General features: G+C 35.6%; 2 protein-coding genes across 5 annotated transcripts in view; one reads left to right on the top strand and one right to left on the bottom strand.

The window, feature by feature from the left end:
- Tceanc2 (transcription elongation factor A N-terminal and central domain containing 2) overlaps positions 1–734 on the bottom strand; it is a 38,363-nt gene extending 37,629 nt beyond the window's left edge. The window contains exon 1 of the mRNA XM_026382100.2: positions 612–734. The gene's annotated coding sequence lies outside the window, so the exon portion shown is untranslated. The remainder of the gene's footprint in view (positions 1–611) is intronic.
- Positions 3–19,160, top strand: Tmem59 (transmembrane protein 59). Of its 4 annotated transcripts, none has more exons than XM_026382057.2 (9): positions 3–437; positions 2,595–2,627; positions 3,550–3,655; positions 5,184–5,278; positions 7,770–7,922; positions 10,177–10,258; positions 11,523–11,604; positions 15,938–16,046; positions 18,532–19,160. In XM_026382057.2, exons 1-9 carry the CDS (start codon positions 249–251, stop codon positions 18,685–18,687), a joined length of 1,005 nt encoding a protein of 334 aa, XP_026237842.1. In that variant the 5' UTR covers positions 3–248; the 3' UTR covers positions 18,688–19,160. The 4 variants fall into 4 exon arrangements, with proteins under 4 accessions (XP_026237842.1, XP_026237834.1, XP_026237859.1 ...); XM_026382049.2 differs by having other exon boundaries at positions 11,520–11,604; XM_026382074.2 differs by lacking the exon at positions 2,595–2,627 and having other exon boundaries at positions 4–437.
- The last annotated feature ends 453 nt before the right edge of the window (positions 19,161–19,613 follow it).

Here is a 19,613-nt window from a genome sequence, read left to right as displayed (position 1 = left end):
GCGGAGCCAGCGCCGCTCCGCGCCGAAACTCGCGATGCTTGGGCCCACCTCCCCACGCCGGCCTAGAGGTTCCTAATCCCGGAGGTGGGGCCCGCGGCGGCAATTTCGGGTAGACTCAGGCGGAGCCGAGGCCAAGGCTGAGGCGGAAGCTGCGGCCGGCGGGGCGGGAAAGGGGCTGGCCCGGAAGGAGGAGAAACCCTGAAAAGAAAACAGCAACAAGAGGAGCTGCTCTGACAGAGGGGAACAAAATGGCGGCGCCGAAGGCGAGCCTCTGGGTTCGGGTTCAACTGGGGCTCCCGCCGCTGCTGTTGCTGACCATGGCCCTGGCCGGAGGTTCGGGGACCGCTGCGGCTGAAGCGTTTGACTCGGTCTTGGGTGATACGGCGTCCTGCCACCGGGCCTGCCAGTTGACCTACCCCTTGCACACCTACCCCAAGGTAGGGCCCGTCCAAACCGGGCTTCCACCTTTCCCAGGCCGCCCATTTCGGCTCCCCACACCAGTGTCGGCTCTGAGACCCTAGCGGCGAATCCGCCCTAGAGCCGCGATCTGCCCGTGTAGCCCCTGTTTTCCTCCTTAACCCCGCCTGCACCCCGTTGGTGCTTTTCATTACCGGAAGTTTGTGCTGCACTACTCGGTGATAGGCTGGGGCCCCCCACGATGAGAAGGACGCGGTCGCTTTCCTGTGGGTGCTTGACGAGCGGCAGCAGAGTCGAACACTGGCGAGGAGGAGGATGCGGGTCCTTGCCTGCAAGGAGCGCAAGGGGGTTGGGGAGGGAGGCGCCGATGCACGAGGCCGCGGAAGACTGACACCCAGGTTTATTGAGCGCCTCTGTGGTTCGGGAGTGCAGAGTGGGAGTCAGACAAGTAGACAATTTATTTCACTATAGTCTGAAAAGTGTTAAGCAGCCCCAGGAGTCGTGAGACGTCCAGAAAGGGCTTCCGCATATTGCCGATAAGACCTGGAATGTCTTAGAGAAGCACCAGTTAGGTTTCTGCCTTCGAAAACAAAAACCAACAAACTACTCAGTGTGCGGAAGATGGAATCTGTTGGGTGGTAAAGATTAGACTGTCCACAGAAGGGTGTTCACAGTTTAAGAGAGCGCCACCCTTCTCGCACTTCCTGCACCCTGCCCCTTGTCCTTAGCCCCTAGCCCCTAGCCCCTGCCTTTCCTTTAATTTCGTCCCACTTCTCAAGTTGTTTTTCGGCCTCTTAAGAACTCTATTTACTCAGCATTCTAAATTGCTTGGCAACTCTCCCCACACCTTCCCCATATATAATTTGGGTATATTCCCCCCCACACTTTACTTTATAAGTGCTTTTGCTGATGTTGCTGGACTCTCTTTTCCCTCGATTTCCCTTCATCTCTTGAATGCTATTTGCTTAACCGATGTGGCTTGCCTTCTTTGCATTCTTCAACTACAGAGTGGCTATGAAGACAATTCCAGTGACATTTACGATGTTCCATATTGGGAAGTGTTTTCAGGTCTTTGAAAAAGTTCCAAATGCTGTTACTTTCTGTACTTTGTTTACTTAATTGCATGAGGATTATCAATTTTTAAAAAAGCATAGAAGATGAGATTATTCTAAAACGTTCAGAGTGCAAGATATTAATTGAGAGAAATGAGAAATTAAGACTTCCAGACTTAAATCAATGAATACTGCCCCCTAACTACACTATTATCTTCTTACAAACAAATTTCACATCATTAAGAGGCTATTAAGAAGAAATTCATTAATATTGATTTGGCCTAGAATTAGGTCAAGACTTACTTTGTATTGTTCTAATGTTTGTTTTCTTTTTTGAGATTTTCCCAGCAAATATGTAGTATGGGGCAGAATGCTGGGAAAATAAATAATTTGAAAGGATATACATACTGGGAACCTATCCGTTTTTTAAATAGCCACTGTTTTCTAACAGTGTTTTATTGATAAGTCATGTTTATTCATTCATTAAAGAATTCTTACCAGGAACCCTAAATCTTATGGCTCCCTAAATATCCTGGACTTAAAATTTATTGACTCTCTAGTATCTGTTAACCTGTATGATGGGGAATTTATGTTACTGTATTCTCTAAGTCTCACAACAGTCCTGCAAAGTAGTGTTTTAAAATTAAAACTAGGAAAGGTTAAGTGACTTACCGAAGGTCCTATGACAGAGAAGTAGTGGAATAAGAATTCAGTCATCAAACTGTTGCCCTGTGCTGTCACCTATTAATAAAATTGCATTACAAGTATATAATGTATTTATTTCACTGATTTCTTATTGGCCTTTCAGCAAATTATTATGCTTTGCCATTCAAGAAAAAGCAGTGTGTGTTATAAGAAATTAGATGAATTTATAAGCTCACATAGCCTCTTCTGGTCTGATACTTTTAACTGGCACATACAAGAGCTTAATAAATGCAATTAGAACTGAGGTCCAAAAACCTTTGAGGTTGTATAATAAAACTTATTTGATATTAGATCTGCAGCCATCTCTTATGTATTGTTGCTGCTGCATTAATTTTACTAATTCTTCTGCTGGAAAGAAATGCATACCATTGTATTCCATTAGTTGCTAACTGGTATATGCACATGCTGTTTCCTTATTAGGTGCCTGCCAGTTTGTACACAGTGGACCACACAGTAAGTTGAAGGGGCTTCCCCGTATGCACTAGTCTGTTTTGAAAACTATATGTATTTATCATAGAAAAAAAAAAAACTGTTGAAAACACTGTTGTTAGTATTATTAAGCAATTACTATTTTTCAGTAATGAAGAACCATACGTCCATCCAATTTGAGCTCCCACACGTGTACAGTGATACTTGTAATTATTGTTTCTTATTTTTAAAATATATTATGTTTAATATTACCATTTGTTAAGTATGTTCTATGTCTCAGGCACTGTGCTAGGAACAGCTGTATTCTAGAATTATTGAGGAGTTTGGAGATAACAGCTGTTGTCTCCTTTTGTAATGAGAAAGCTGAGATTTTGACAGGTAAAATAACTTGTGCTGTTACTTCCTTAAATGGTTTGATTCAGGTCCAACTATTGCAGTAGCTTTTTCTGTATGTCACTCTGCTCTTGTTTGTGTTTGCAGTTAAAGTAAGCCAAACTTAAGCAATTCTTTTACATAGCATTTTTATACATGTATACCTCACTTTATTGATAGGCCTTTGTGACCCATTTGCCACCTGAAGCTAGTCACTATAATCCTAAGATTTAAACACTATGTGGCAGAAGCACACCTTTGGTCGTAGGGTACTGCTTACTACTTTCTCTCTTTTTCCCCACAAATTGTGACCACAGAATATGGGAAAAGGATGATAGTTTTAGCTACTAGACGTTTTTCTTGGTATCCCTTTTAAAATTAAGAATTAAACTTCTTTATGATGTACAAGTGTTGGGTGTTACTTGGCTCCTTTCATTTTTTTTTTCTTTCAGTTATAAAAGTCATTGGATGGTTTAAAATAAATCCTACTAACTTTACTTTCTTCTTGACCTTTTTTTACCTGAGAAAAAAAATCTTACTTTTTGGTAATCCTCCCTGTTCTTGATCTCCCTAGGAAGAGGAGTTGTATGCTTGTCAAAGAGGTTGCAGGCTGTTTTCAATTTGTCAGTTTGTGGATGATGGAATTGATTTAAATCGGACCAAATTGGAATGTGAATCTGGTAAGAAGCTATATAGAACATTGGTGTTTTCTTTGAGTTGTGTTATGTTTTTATGCATTTTCCTTAGAAAATTACATACTGTTTAAACTGGTCATCCAACATATTGTAGTTATTATGAATTTAGAGTTTTAAGGGTGTTTCTAGAAATTTCATGGGCTTTAAATTTCATCTGTTTGTTGAGACATTATTTATTTTGTACTATGGATCGAACACCTTTGTTTAAATATTCTGTTTAGACAAATGCAGCAGTAATTACCCTACCTGTAATTCATCATTACCTTTTCAGAGGTAGTATAATTTTTCTAATAAGCCTTTGAATCACAAGTTGGTTGACTTAACTTGAAGGCTTTTACTGAATCCGGCTTTTTAAAAAAAAATTTTTACTAGTTATTGATGGACCTTTATTCATTTGTTTATATGTGGTGCTAAGAATTGAACCCAGTGCCTCACACATGCTAGGCAAACGCACTACCACTTGAGCCACAACCCCAGCTCCTGAGTCAGTCTTCTGACTCAGTACTTAATAGTATATTCTTTGTTGGCCATGCTAGTGCTAGTAAAAGAAGTAACCAGAGGCTTTGTTACCAGTTGAATCACTGTTCTTTCCTTTTGCTAGAAGAGTTGTTTTTAATAAAATAAATCTATAGGGGCTCTCAGCACCACATAAAAATAAGTAAATAAAATAAAGGTATTGTGTCCAACTACAACTAAAAAAATAAATATTTTTTTAAAAATAAATAAATAAAATAAATCCATAATCAGGGCTCAGTGGACATTTATAAATAAGTGTAATGGAATTTCCCTAATCAGTACAGTTTATTCAGTGTAGAATATTACCTATCACCACGCCAAGGCTCATATTTGCTTAATGCTGTTCAGCTTAATATCTAGCACCTCTGAGTTTACAAATTCATGACTGAATTGAGAAGAAAAACACAATTATTATATTGATGAAATGTTATATCACAAGAAAAAAATGGCTTCAATGAACAAAATGGAGAGAATATGTCTGGTAAAGGGCCAGTTTAATTTTAGAGTCACCTTCTAGACAACATTTTCTAGTTCAGATTTCTTAGAATTTAGGGCGGTAAACTAATTGATTTATTTTATTTCATCAACCTGAGGTAGGCAGTGGTATTTCTATTTTAGATTTTTAGAAATCAATGATCATAGGTTAAACACTTCATCTTGTTACAACAAATGATGGAACTAAGACTTTGAATGACATCCTCAGGACACCAGTTCATGCTTTTCCCCTATATGATTGCCATCATATAGCCAGAACCTAGATGTGTAATTAATAGATTATTACATGAAACATTTGACTTGTAGAAGGGAGATAATATGGAGTTCTATTAAAATATTACATTTCCTACTATTATCAAATTTGGAAATTCATGTTGATGAAATACTTATTTAAGTATAAGAAATTTCTTTATAAAATGCCAAATCCTTTTTTTTTTCTCTTCCTATCCATTCTCTTTTCATCCCCCGTCTCTTTTTAAATTTGACTGTTTTTCTCTTTCAGCATGTACAGAAGCATATTCCCAATCTGATGAGCAATATGCTTGCCATCTTGGTTGCCAGAATCAGCTGCCATTTGCTGAATTGAGACAAGAACAAGTATGAAACCATATTGCCTTTCAAAATTGCTTGCTCCATAGTTCTGACTTGTATTGGTTGAAGTGCTTATTACCCACTTGATCCTATTTTAAGTATTGTATTTTACATTTAGTTTTCATCAAACAAATTATATTTACAAATGGAAGTCAGTTGAATGACTTCTAAACAATGCTTTTCTGTTAAAAATTACATTTACTTCTATATTTTCATTTTGTTTCTTATGTTCGGTAGAGATATCCAATTTTACATGTGAAAAAACTGAGCATAAGAGAAATTAGTATCTGAGTCCTTTTTTGCATCCCAGTTGCCATTACCTTAAGTCAGCTAATCATTGTTTCTTATCAATATTGGCTAAATTACTTTTCACAGTTTTTCCACTTTAACGGGGTCTAGATATTTGTTTTTTCTAAATGCAAATATTATGTCATTCACCTGTCTTACATAATTCAGTAGTTCCCAAATACATATAGGTATAATTTCAAATGATTATCACAGCCTAGCTTCTGATTACCTCTCCAGTGTCATCTCTTAAAAGTTCCCTACTCCTCATACTCTATACTACAAACATACTAGAGGAATAGTTCTTAATTTTATTAATTTTTACATAGGAAATATATGTTGCTATTCTTCTACTCCCCATTTGTGAAAAGTTTTCTGTGTCAAGCACTCAATTTTCCTCCATTTTGTAGCCAAGGTTATCAATATGGAGGAATTTTATGCATGTAAAGGAATATACATATTTATTTTATGTAGATACAAGTATAAATGAAGAGCTTGTACTCATTTTTCCACTATATAATATTCCATATAGGTGTATCATTTATGTAAGCAATCCCTTATTTGTAAATGTGGGTTTTTTTTTAAAAATCTTTTTATTTTATAAATGGTATTCTATATTGTGCACATTTGTGAATATACCTATAGACTAAAACCATAGGTATAGAATTGCTGAGTTAAGAGGTATGTGCATTTTTAATTTTGAGAAAAAGAGCAACATATTACGAAAAACCTACCCTTTAAAGTGTATAATTCAGTGATATTTAATATCGTCACAAAGTTGTACAAACATCATCATCATCTAATTCCAAAATATTTCATTACTCTCAAAAGAAATCTCATACCCATTAGCAGTCACTCTCCTTCCGTCCTCTCCCCAGCCCTTGGCAATCTATTGTAGTTTTAATTTGTATTTCTCTTAACCAGCGTTAAGCATATTTTTAACTGTTTAAGAGCCATTAAACATTTCAAGTGTTTTAAGTTCCTTTTCTGCTTATTGTGTACATACTAAATAGTTCTCAAGTTATGACACACTATTTCATGTCTGTTCCTTCTACTTCCCATGTGCCTAGTGAATCCTTGACTGTAGACAAGTGTCATTTCTTTTTTCTTTTTTTAAAGAGAGAGTGAGAGAGGAGAGAGAGAGAGAGAGAGAGAGAGAATTTTTTTTTTAATATTTATTTTTTAGTTCTCGGCGGACACAACATCTTTGTTGGTATGTGGTGCTGAGGATCGAACCCGGGCCGCACGCATGCCAGGCGAGCGCGCTACCGCTTGAGCCACATCCCCAGCCCGACAAGTGTCATTTCTTTACGAAACTTTTTTATTTACCCCTCACCCCAGTTTGTATGTATATATACTCACTGTTTATACATACAAACTACCCGTCTCACTGTATGTACGTATCAACCCGGGTTGAACCTCTGTTTTATATAGATTATGCAGATAAAACATAGATATTCATTGATGATTAAAACCACACATGATCCCCAGTCTGTTTGAATTTATAACCTCAATAAAATGTTTATTCAGTGAATCATTGAAAGAGTTCTCAACTATTAAATGGGAAAATTGGATCCTGAATATAGATCTTCTGATTCTAAAAAACTGCTCTAAATATCCCATAATGCCTTAGTGTTATTTCACACTAAGGAGCCCAGTGCTGCTAAATAAGTCAGAATTAGATAGGAGGTGTTACCAATTATGTTAAATCTATCAGGAGCACCTACTACATATACTTAACCCTAAAATAATCTCCTCACCCTATTCTGTTACCAGATATCTCATGTGTTATGCATATATTCTTTTAGTTGATTTTTTTTCCTTATTTTTATTACTGTTCGTAATAGCATGATTTATTCTACATGAAAGCATTAAAGATGAGAATGGTATGATTTGTCCCCTCTCATTCTACCTCTGAAGACCTTATTAGTCTGTATTTAATCAAATCTTAAAAGTCCATATTTTTGGATCTGACTCAAAAGCCTGCTATTGTGTTAGAGGGGACAAATAGCATATGTGTTTAGTGCAATTAAAGAAGCCTGGAATTTTAGGCTTTGCCATTAATTAATTTGCATAGGTATCTAAAAGTTTAATGCTAATGATTATGGTGAAATCGTGTAATTATTTATTCCATATCCCAGTAAGGATTTGAGGAATTTTGAACATACATATATAATGTATTTCTCATTATTTAAATTTTTTGTTTGTTTAGCTCATGTCCCTGATGCCAAAAATGCATCTCCTGTTCCCTCTAACTCTTGTGAGGTCATTCTGGAGTGACATGATGGACTCTGCACAGAGCTTCATAACCTCTTCATGGACTTTTTATCTTCAAGCTGATGATGGAAAAATAGTTATATTCCAGGTAACAACCATGTTTCATAGATCCATCTAAATAACAACAGTAAATGTATTGTTCTTAAAGAATGTCTTGGCATATAACCATACAGCTCAGTCACTTACAAATACATGTCATCAAATAATACTTATTTGGCCTTCATAAAAATAGGGGACATCAGAACACTGTGTAATTTGCCCTTTCTTGTGCTCCTGGAAGCCCTATCTAAAGCCTTTTTGTTCTTATCTAATTGGAACTTTGAGTCATCTAAAATTTTTGGTAGTTAAATTGATAAAAATGAAATTTTTAGATATTGGAAATAAGAATAATTAATATATTTTGCATGTAAACAGTGGCAGATAGCATACAGATATTAGAGGAAAGTAATATGACATAATATTTAGTTGTTTATAATTTAAAAAATGCTTTTTCTCATAATTCTTGTAAGAGAACTTGTGGAAAAGCATTTTTCTTATTAGAGATAACTTTTCCTCTCATTTACCATGTGAATTGACAATAGCTGTGGTTCCTAGAAAATTCAGTTACACTAGGCATTTTATATATGTAGTTATCCCTGAGTTAACTATGGGGGATTTGTTTATTCCTGAGTTGTCTATGAGGGATTTGTTCCAGTAACTTCTGTGGATACTAAAATTTTAAGATGCTCTAGACCTTTATATAAAATGGTGCAGTATTTGCATGTAGCCTACACAACCCTCTCATGTACTTAATAATGTGTCATGTGTCTCTTAATAATGGGACACAGTCTGAAAAATACATGATCAGGCTAAAACATGACTACATGCTACAGTCATGGGACCACCATCAAATATGCAGACTGTTGTTGAACAGTGCATTACTACACTTTAAATCATCTCTAGGTTACTTATAATATCTAACACAGTATAAGACAATGTAAATAGTTGTCATACTGCATCATTCAATGACAACAGGAAAAAATCTGTACATTTTCAGTACACATTTTTTCCAAATATTTTTGATCCATGATTGGTTGAATCCATGATTGCAGAATCCAAAGAAGTGAAACCCATGGATGATATATGGAAGTTAACTATATTATCTCACATCTTCAACTTTATGAGGTTATATTATCTCTATTTTATTGATGAGGCAACAGTGAGTTTAGTTTGTTTAAGGTCATGTTGCCAGTTAAGTGACGGAATTAGGCTTCAAATGCAGGGTACTTTAGCTCCAAGGCAAGTATACCACGTTACCATGCTGTCTTCCATTTAATTCAGAAAATTCCTCAAATTTGCCAGTCAATAAATTATGTTGTGACACTGTCTTCCTCTTAGATAATATGGTATACCTTTTAATTATTGCCATTTAAGCGGTTTACTGAATGGCTAGTATGTCGTTTTGAGCACTATCCTAAGCTTGAGTCCCCTGTACCTAATAAGGTGGTAAGTAAAACACAGAAATTTTCTGACTTTATATTTATGGGCATGGTGGTACATGCCTATAATCCCAGCAACTTGAAAGGCTGAGGCAGGAAGATTGCAAATTTGAGGCCATCCTTGGCAATTTAGGAAGACTTATGTCTCAAAATAGAAAATTAATAGGGCTGAGGATGGGGCTCAGTGGTAGAGCATTCACCCAGGATGTGTGAGGCCCTGGATTCAATCCCCAGCACTGAAATAATTAGTTCATGAGCAAATTCTGTGTTCTTAAGCTATGTAATGCCATTAAAGCACTTGAGAATGGAGCTCACACTTGCTCCTCATTAGATGTGAGAGTAGCTGTTCTCTGTAGAATTTGTGTCAATTTGACTGTAAATAGGATAGAGGAACCCTATTTCAGAGAATTAGAGCTATATAAAAAATGGAAAATATGGAGTATTTGCCTACAGTTTATGAATTGTTAAAACTTAGAAAAGAAAAAAATAAATATGTGTTTAACCAAAAGTTTTTGTCAGCTGAGTTATTCCTGATCAACTAGAGTTAGAAATTATTTTTACAGGTTCTAGTGTTTAATGCATAATTTGCCTCTTGCTCTCTCTCTGGCTCACTTTATCTGGTCAGAAAATTAAACTGCTTAAATAGTTGATGATTTCAGAAATCTGTTTCTTTGCAAAGCACTAGATCTAATGTCAGGAAATGCAATTAAAACATATTATAATTAATATGTTTTATTTTTTATACCAGACTTCTGTTACATTTTCTCAGCTGAAGTGTTTATAGAGATAATATGTTATAGAACTTGCTATGGAAAAAAAGTTTAAGAAAGACAAATGACTTAACTGCTTTCATTATCATTTTAGTCTAAGCCAGAAATTCAGTATGCACCACAGTTGGAGCAGGAACCTACAAATTTGAGAGAATCATCTCTAAGCAAAATGTCCTGTAAGTTTTATTTTAAATGGCTTGGATAAAAACATTAGTAGTCAAATCTGGTTATAGTAGGGTTGACTTTCCACCTGCATATTTCTAATTTATTAGGTCTGGGAGAGGATCAGAGAATTTGAGTTTCTACAAGTTCTATATTTTGCTGATGCTGTCATCTTGGGGACCACACTTGTGAACCCCTATTTTTAAAACACTTAGGTTGTTTCACTTTTTGAGTATGAACTACTGAAATATTCTGGTATTTCCCAACGAATTAACAAAATATTAAAACTATCTCCAAAGTATGAGTTCCTTATTCTATTCTATTCTATTTATATATATTTTTTTTTTAGTTGTAATTGGACACAATACCTTTATTTTATTTATTTTTATATGGTGCTAAGGCTCAAACCCAGGGCCTCACACATACTAGGCAAGCACCCTACCACTGAGCTACAACCCCAGCCCATATAGTTTTATTTTTATTTTCATATTAGAAGTGAATTTTGGGACTGGGGTTGTGGTAGAGTGCTTGTCTAGCACATGCAAGGCCCTGAGTTCGATCCTGAGCACTACATAAAAATAAATAAATAAAATAAAGGTATTGTGTCCAACTAAAACTAAAAAATAAATTTAAAAAAAAAAGTGAATTTCAACTCATAGGATCATAAGACATCAAATTAAAACACAGCTTCCTTTTAAAATTTTACAGACTACCAAGCCAGGCACATTCCTATAGTTCCAGGTACTCAAGAGTCTGAGGCAGGGGGATCACAAATTCAAGGCCAGCCTGAGCAACTTAGTGAGAATCTTTCTTTATTATAAAATAAAGTATAAAAAGGGTTGATGATGTAGCTCAATGGCAGAGCACCCCTTGATTTAATCCCCAGTACAAATAAATAAATGACCTTATTTTAGATGCTGATTTAATTAACTTCTGATCATATTGGCAGATAGGAACTGTGGACAATTATAGCGCATAACATACGCAAGACCATCTTTTAATTAGGCTAGAATGAACCAAATTCTGTCATTCAAGCCTACATGTAATTAAACAGCATCAATGTCAATAAGAATTTGAAAATAAGACAGAAAACCTTTTATGTGGTAGAATATCCATTTGGTTTTTGATGTACCAAAGGAACTTGCAAGCATGTAAAATGTGTTAAGATTACACATATAAAAAGTGTTGAATATCTGTGCAGTGAGTTTATCTAGAGATACATATGAGACTAGCTTTTAGAATATAGGATGTAATAAATTTGTACTATTATTTCAGCAGATCTACAAATGAGAAGTGCACAAGCACACAGGAACTATCTTGAGGATGGAGAAAGCGATGGCTTTTTAAGATGCCTCTCTCTGTATGTATGCCTCTTTTTGTGTACAGAAGATAAATTAAATGTTCTATCTTTTAATTGATACATAGTTGTACAAAGTGATATTTTGATGTATGTATACATTGCATAATAATCAAATCAGTAATTAGTATACCACCTCAAATCTTTATCATTTCTTTGTGGTAAAACATTCAAAACCCTCTGCTCTAGCAATTTTAAAATGTATAATACATTATCATTAACTCTATGCAATAAAATGCCAGTACTTACTATAACTGTGTACCCCTTGACCAGCCTCTTCCTAACTCCTCCTCTCCCATGTTACTTTAGTGAAATCCAAGCAGATTGTTTTGTTTTCCACAGTGTAAGAACATTCTTCTTGTTAGGATTCCTTGATTAATGCTAAAAAATGTGCTTCTCTAGATATTTAAATGAAGTTCTAATTTAAAATATGTCTGAATGGTTTTGGGATCTGATTTTGTTGTTGTTTTTATGTGAATGGCCAGATATGAGGCTAGAGGAGACAGATAAAGACTATAAGAAAGGCTTGGGCTGAGGATGTGGCTCAAGCAGTAGCGCGCTCTCCTGGCATGCGTGTGGCCTGGGTTCGATCCTCAGCACCACATACAAAGATGTTGTGTCCGCCAAAAACTAAAAAATAAGTATTAAAAAATTCTCTCTCTCTCTCTCTCTCTCTCTCTAAAAAAAAAAAAAAAAAAAAAAAAAAGGCTTTGTATCATACACTATGGAATGTCATCTCTAAGCCAGGGATTTTTAAGAATGACAAGGAAGACAGGAGTAAAGGGTACCTTATTCTTTCTTAGGAAGGACTGTTGAGCTTTCTGAGGGTAAGAAGAGGATTTTATCAAAGTGTACATGCTTGCACTCCTCCAAGGCATTCTAATATGAGTCTTCTCATCTTCTCTGCTGCCTTCCCCACAAAGGTTGGGGGCGGGGGAGTTGTGTCACAGTGGGCTATGTCACTTACTGATTGTTTTCTTCTGTGTCAGATACCAGACCAAGCACTTCTATACAAGTCTTAACAGGTCTGTTTCACAGTGTGTACACTGTAATGGGCTGTTCCGTCTCAAATATAATGCTACAGTTGTTCAAACTGTGTGCTTCCTACAGTTTCTTAGCAGGTTTTATCACATATTAATAATGTTATATGGAACTTTAAATTAATACCTTTTCTAAACAAAATGTTTAAAGACTATGTGAGAAATGAGGGTTTAACTTTAAATTTCTTCTTCCTTTCATTTATAAACCTGCTTTTGACTTGTGCAAAAAAGAAAAAGACAGTTTTTCTCTTGCATTTATTTAGGTTGTTTTTGGTTTTCGGTTTGTTTATTATCTATTTTGCAGTTTTAAATTTGTAGAAACTTAAATAATTGCCTAATCTAAAATTATAATTGATTCTCAATAGTACATTACCTGGCATTTTTGCAGGGGGGTGGGGGTAATGGAGATTGATCCCTGGGGTGCTTTACTCTACTGAGCTACCTCCCCAACCTTTTTTATTTTTTATTTTGAGACAGGATCTCATTCAGTTGCTGAGGTTGGCCCTGAACTTAAGTTTTTTTCAGATAAACTGCCTTCCTATTAAATGTATGAAGTACATTACTGTTTATGGAAGTCCAGGACTGCCACAAATTTTATCAAAATAGGCAGATAAGAACCAGACAGAAGTGGCAAAATAATCAAATATAATTTTCAGGAAGAAGCCTCTATGTGAAGGATAAATTAAAGGATCAGGCTGGAGAGCTTTGGTAAGTCAGCAAGAAATTACGAGGCCTGAACTAGGGCTGTTGATAAGCAGAACAGGAGATAACAGAGATAGTTGAGACTCTTTATGATGTAGGGATTTCTTTGTTACTGAGGTTGGGAAAGAAGATGAACTCTAAGATTAGCCCTGGTTTTCTTTTCTTCTCTTTTTTCCCCAGTATTAGAGATGGATCCTAGAGCCTCACATGTGCAAGGACTTTACCACTGATCTATATCCCTAACCTTTTTACTTTATTTTGAAAAAGGGTCTCACAAAGTTCCCATGGCTGGCTTCAATCTTGGGGTCCTCCTGCCTCAGTCTCCTGAGTAGCTGGGATTATTAGGTTTGTGCCACCATGCCTGGCTGGGCCCCAGTTTTCTGTCTTAATAAGTTGCTAGTGCAATCCAGTTATCAGGTATATCCTCATTCATAGAAATAGATTCCGTAGTTCTCAGAGTAGGGCTGGATCATATAGAGAAAAGTAGGTGTTTTTTCCTTTTAAAATATATCTTACTCTTATCTTTTTAAATTGGAATGCTTTAAGGCATAACAGGAAAGTTCCCTGCTTTTTAATACAGTACATTCTCCAAAATCCACCTCTTTTGCTGGGAGACAGTGTCTGGGTATACTATTTCTTTGGTATGTCCAAGACTTGACAAACCATTAAGTGAATGAGTTATGTTGGTAAGTATAGATATTTATTAGGTAGGATCTGATGAGCAGAAATGTGAAAAAATAGACTACCATATTGATACCCAAGTTTCTCCACTTCCTCTGGAAGGTGAGGTCTGCACAAGCTACAGGTCTCTGCAGTGGAGAAGTGTTGCAGCTCTTAATGGCCATGCCTTCCAGTGTTGCAGCAGACCCCAGCAGCTCTCCATCAGTTTCTTCTTTCTGGGTTCTTGTCTTATGAATGGAAGAATGAAATCCATAGGCCAGGATGAATGAGTGTAAGATTTAGACATGTAGGATTTATTGAAGAATAGAAATAGGAACAACTCCCACAAGTTGAGAAGGGACGGAAGAGAGTTGCCACCTAAGTGTACTAGTCTAGGGGTTTATATAGCACTTGGGTCAACACTATTGGTCCAAATTCATACTAATCGGGGTTTAGAAAAGTACTATTGATTCAAAATTATGCTACTTAAGAGTTTAGAAAAGTACTAAAGATATTGGTTAGCCCTGAATCCCATTCAGGGTTGACTTACTTCTATTTTCTCGCAAGTCACACATGCTCAGTGGGGGTGGGGGTAGGGTCTGGAGTTGCAGTGCTGTGTGGAGCTGGTGTCCACTGGGCAGTGCTGAGCTCTGGTGGGATGACAGGTCAGTAATCCTTGGCTCACCTGGGGTGTTGGTCTGTACCTCAGGCCCACCATGTGATTGGTTCCTTGTGCCCAACCCCATGCTGTCTACCTGTGCTTAGGCCTGCTCCACAGCTCCACCACTCTGCTGCTGCATCTTGGCAGGGACCAGTGAACTGATGCACAGCTTGGCAGCCAATAGTATACAGTTTTTCAGAATGAGATTCTTTTCTTTCTTTCTTTGTTTTCCCCTCCATAGTGCTGGGATCAAACCTGGGGCTTCATGCGTGGTAGGCAAGTGCTGTACCATAGAACTATAACCCCAGGCCCAGAATTAGATTCTTAAACATTAAAAAAAAAAAATAGCTTGATTTTTTTCCTGTTCTTTGAATCTTTTTGTTTCATTTTGTTTTAGGTACTGGAGATTGAACCCAAGGGTACTTTTTTATTTTATTTTGAGACAGAGTCTTGCTGAGTTCCGTAGAACCTTAGCCTTCTGAGCTGCTGGGATTACAGGCCAGCACCTCTAGGCCTGGTTCTTTGAATTTTAATCAGTCAATTATGAAAAAAAAATTCTATAGTAACTGATTCTCGTAACTTATCTCTGCCTAAAGATTTTTTAATCAAAATGAAAATATAACTGTCTCTTTATTATGATATATCATAATGGTTACAAGATGCCTCAGATGAGTTCTTTTAAATTCAAGAATAAGTAAATTGTAGCAGTTAAATATTTGAATTGTTATAGGTAAGCTGAATTTTGGAAGCCAGTTGTGAATCTGTTTATAAAACAAATGATCATTTTTTAATTTACCTAATTCATAACTTTTTGAGATAGTGAGTTTTCCTAAAGTATAATTGTAATACCTTGCAAAAAATAACATGTGACACTTAATATAATTAATTTTTCAATTTATAGGACACTTATTTGCCCTAGAAAGTATTATTAACAATAAAGTAGTTTAATTTTATGTATTTAATGAAAAGTCAATGGGTTTGATTTTATTATTATCATCATTATTATTATTATTATGAAAGTTATGTAGCCATGCTACAGAAACTTTAGAAATGGAGGAAAGGACATCATATCACCCTAATACACTAATTGCTATTATAATGTTTCCTTCTATTAGCATGTTTTAAAAATACTTTTAGATAGTACACAAAGTCTTAATTATATTAATCAGGTAAGTGTATAAGGCTGCTTGCCTTTAATTATGTTAAGACTCTTTTGTTTTTTATTTTACCAAATTTTAGTATGACCAATTGTTGATTTTTTTTTTTTTTCCAGTAACTCTGGGTGGATTTTAACCATGACTCTTGTCCTTTCGGTGATGGTGTTGCTCTGGATTTGTTGTGCAGCTGTTGCTACAGCTGTAGAGCAGTATGTTCCCTCTGAGGTAAATTTAATTCTTACCCTTGGGCCATTTTAAGACTGAGCCATATGAAACCATTTTAAGTGCTTTATTTGTTTAACTAAAAAAAAAAAAAAAAAAAAACAACAAGGCCTCTCTACTCACAGAATGAGAGAAGATTTGGTGGTTTTAATCTGGTTGAGGTTGGCACATATGAAAATTACACGTTTGCAACACAAGAATCATTGTTCCTGGTTTTCTATGATGCTAACTACTGTGGTGTCATTAATGTTGATTGCCTTGAGCAAAGTTTCTCTTCCCAGTTCTCTGAGACTGAAAAGAACTATTAGCATTCAGTTTTTAAGCTGGCATAGAGATGACTTGTAGAACCACTTAAAATTTTAAATTAATTGCCACAAATGTTAGGGAGTAATTATTGCTTTAGAAGCAGTAAAACTAGGCTGTTAGTGATTCTGAGTTGTGTTCTGTAGTAACCCCGAGAGAGCAAATACTATTGTGACTTCCTTAGTAATTAAACTGACCCAGGAAACATAACTGCCAAGGTAAAGAATTTTTGTTTGGGGAAAATGCTGTAATTTAAAACAAATAACCCAATCAATAAAATGGTCAAAGACCTGAAGAGACACTTCTCAGATGATGTACAATCAGTCAACAAATACATGAAAAAATGTTCATCATCAATAGCAATTAGAGAAATGCAAATTAAAACCACTCTTAAGATTTCATCTCACTCCAGTTAGAATGGCAGCCATTATGCATACAAACAACAATAAGTGTTGGCAAGGATGTGGGGGAAAAGGAACACTCATACACTGCTAGTGGGACTGCAAATTGGTGCAGCCAATATGGAAAGCAGTATGGAGATTTCTTGGAAAATTGGGAATGGAACCACCATTTGACCCAGCTGTCCCTCTCCTCGGTCTATACCCTAAGGACTTAAAAATAGCATACTACAGGGACACAGCCACATCAATGTGTTTATAGCAGCACAATTTACAGTAGCTAAACTATGGAACCAACCTAGATAGATGAATGGATTAAAAAAACAATGTGGCCTATATACACAATGGAATATTACTCAGCAATAAAAGAGAATAAAATCATGGCATTTGCAGGTAAATGGATGGAGTTAGAGAAGATAAACTAAGTGAAGTAAGCTGATCCCAAAAAAACAAATAAGGCTGATTTATAGTGGGGTAGGGAGCAGGACCATGGGAGGATTAGATGAACCCTAGATAGGGCAGAGGGGTTGGAGGGGAAGGGAGGGGGTATGGGGTAATTAATGATGGTAGAATGTGATGATCATTACTATCCAAAGTAAATATATGAAGATATGAATTGGTGTGATTATACTATGTATATAACCAGAGATATGAAAAATTGTGCTCTCTCTATATATAATAAGAATTGTAATGCATTCTGCTGTCATATATAAATAGAAAAATTTAACATTAAAAAATCTAAATATAAAAAAATGCTGTAATTTGATGATTCAACTTAGCATTCAAGGAAAGAAAGTTATTTATATAACTATAAGGTAATGGTTTTTGACATCAGATCCAACTGAAATAAACTGGAGTTTTCTTCTGTCTCCAAAGCACCATAGAAAGAGAGAAAAGAAGAAACGAGGGAAATTAAAATAAAAATCTAATAGTAAGTCATTGGCATGGTTGAGTAGACACAGGTACCTAGAAAGTAGACTAGGATAGTGTTGATAACTAACATTTAAGTAGTTCTTATAACTCGCAAAGTATTTTCATATATTTTATATGTCAGTACAGTGTCCAGCAATATTCTACAGCAGGTTTTATCATTCCATTTTATAGATGAATAAACAGGCTTACAGAGTCTAGGTGACCTTTCTGAGATGCATAACTATGAAAGTGTTGATGCTGGAATGAAGTTTATGTCCTTAGATTAACTCCTGTATTTTTTACTGTATACCATCTTACTATGGCTGATAAGGTGTTTAGTTTAAGTAGCACAATAATAGTTGTATAAAGTGTTAAGGAAAGCAGAGAATGTGCTGTACTGTAAAAGAGGCTGTACTTCTCTAAGAAGATATATTTTCAAAAAAATGTGTGGAAAAAATCCATTTGGATATATTACTTTTAGGCTTTAACTCTGTAGGTGAAACCATACTTGGCCTAGGTAATAATTTTAAGTACATTTTTATTATAAAAGTATTATAATATTTTAGAAATTTATAAACTACATATTTAAAAAAAGAAGGAAAGTCACTCATTGTATCTAGAATTTTGTGTTGCCCTTTTTTTTCAGTATAAGTGATTTTTGATACATATTACTGTTTTTATTTCCTGTTTTAGAATATTGTAGTATAAATACTCTACCTCTTTTGGGGGATTTTTCTCCTTTGTTCGTTATAAAAAATAATTTTACATTTTATGTAATGTTAGAGAAATTACTTAGATTTTCATGGCCAAAATCACTTACTTGGAGAAGTTCCCAGTGATCAAATTCCTTATGTGTGCTGATTTTTCTCTTGCAGAAGCTGAGTATCTATGGTGACTTGGAATTTGTGAATGAACAAAAGCTAAGCAGATATCCAGCTTCTTCTCTCGTGGTTGTTAGATCTAAAACTGAAGATCATGAAGAAGCAGGGCCTCTACCTACAAAAGTGAATCTTGCTCATTCAGAAATTTAAGCTTTGTTTTAAAAAGTGTCATAGACACTTAAATTTCCATTCTTCTAGAGCTTTTTAAAATGGTTTCATTGGACATAGCCTTAAGAAATCACTATAAATGCAAATAAAGTTACCCAAATCTGTGAAGACTGTATTTGCTGTAACTTTACCTGTATTTTTTTCCTAGTAATTTAAGACATGGATGTTTGGGGTTGTGTTTTTATTTTACTAATGTCTGTAGCTACTTTGTTAACTGCATTGAATTTTTCTTTTCTTTCTTAGCCAAATTCTATGAGCTGATCATTGTTCTTCCCTACCTCCTGCCACAATACTGTCAGTTCTCTTAGCTAATAAACTGAATACCTAGTAGGATGCTTCTGCTCAAAAATGGCCCACAAACCTGTAATTTGAAATTTAGCAGAAAATACTGTTTAATGACACTACATTTTCAGTTGTATTAAACTGAAATTATTAAAATTTTATTTGAATAATTATATGCTGAAATTTGAGTATCTGATTTGCTTGGTCTTCCCTCCTGCCCTCACTTAACCCAGAAAAGAATTATTAGGTGTTCCATGTCTACTGCTTTGTAAATAGGTAGCCAGGGTTGAAGCAGAAATGAGCCTCTCAACAGTACATTTAACGTCATTTTGCCCGGGCTGTATGTTTTTGTTAGTGAGTCTTTCCAGAGAACTATCTGTTCTCCATCAGATAGTGTCAAGTATAAGGTAACAATATTTTCAGAGAAAAATTTTCATTTTGACACTAAGAGTTATACTCTTGTAGTACAGAATTAGGTATAAATTTCACTTGACAAAAATTAATATTACCATTCCTTTACCTACAGTAATACAAATGTAAAAATAGGAGTGCTATCAGATATAACAATATGTCAGAATCCAAATCTGATTCATTATAGTTACACCACAAAATGTGGAATAATTTTG

The sequence above is a fragment of the Urocitellus parryii genome, chromosome 11 (assembly GCF_045843805.1).
Source record: "Urocitellus parryii isolate mUroPar1 chromosome 11, mUroPar1.hap1, whole genome shotgun sequence".
In the NCBI taxonomy this organism is placed as follows: domain Eukaryota; kingdom Metazoa; phylum Chordata; class Mammalia; order Rodentia; family Sciuridae; genus Urocitellus; species Urocitellus parryii.
This window is presented reverse-complemented; position numbering and strand designations above follow the sequence as displayed.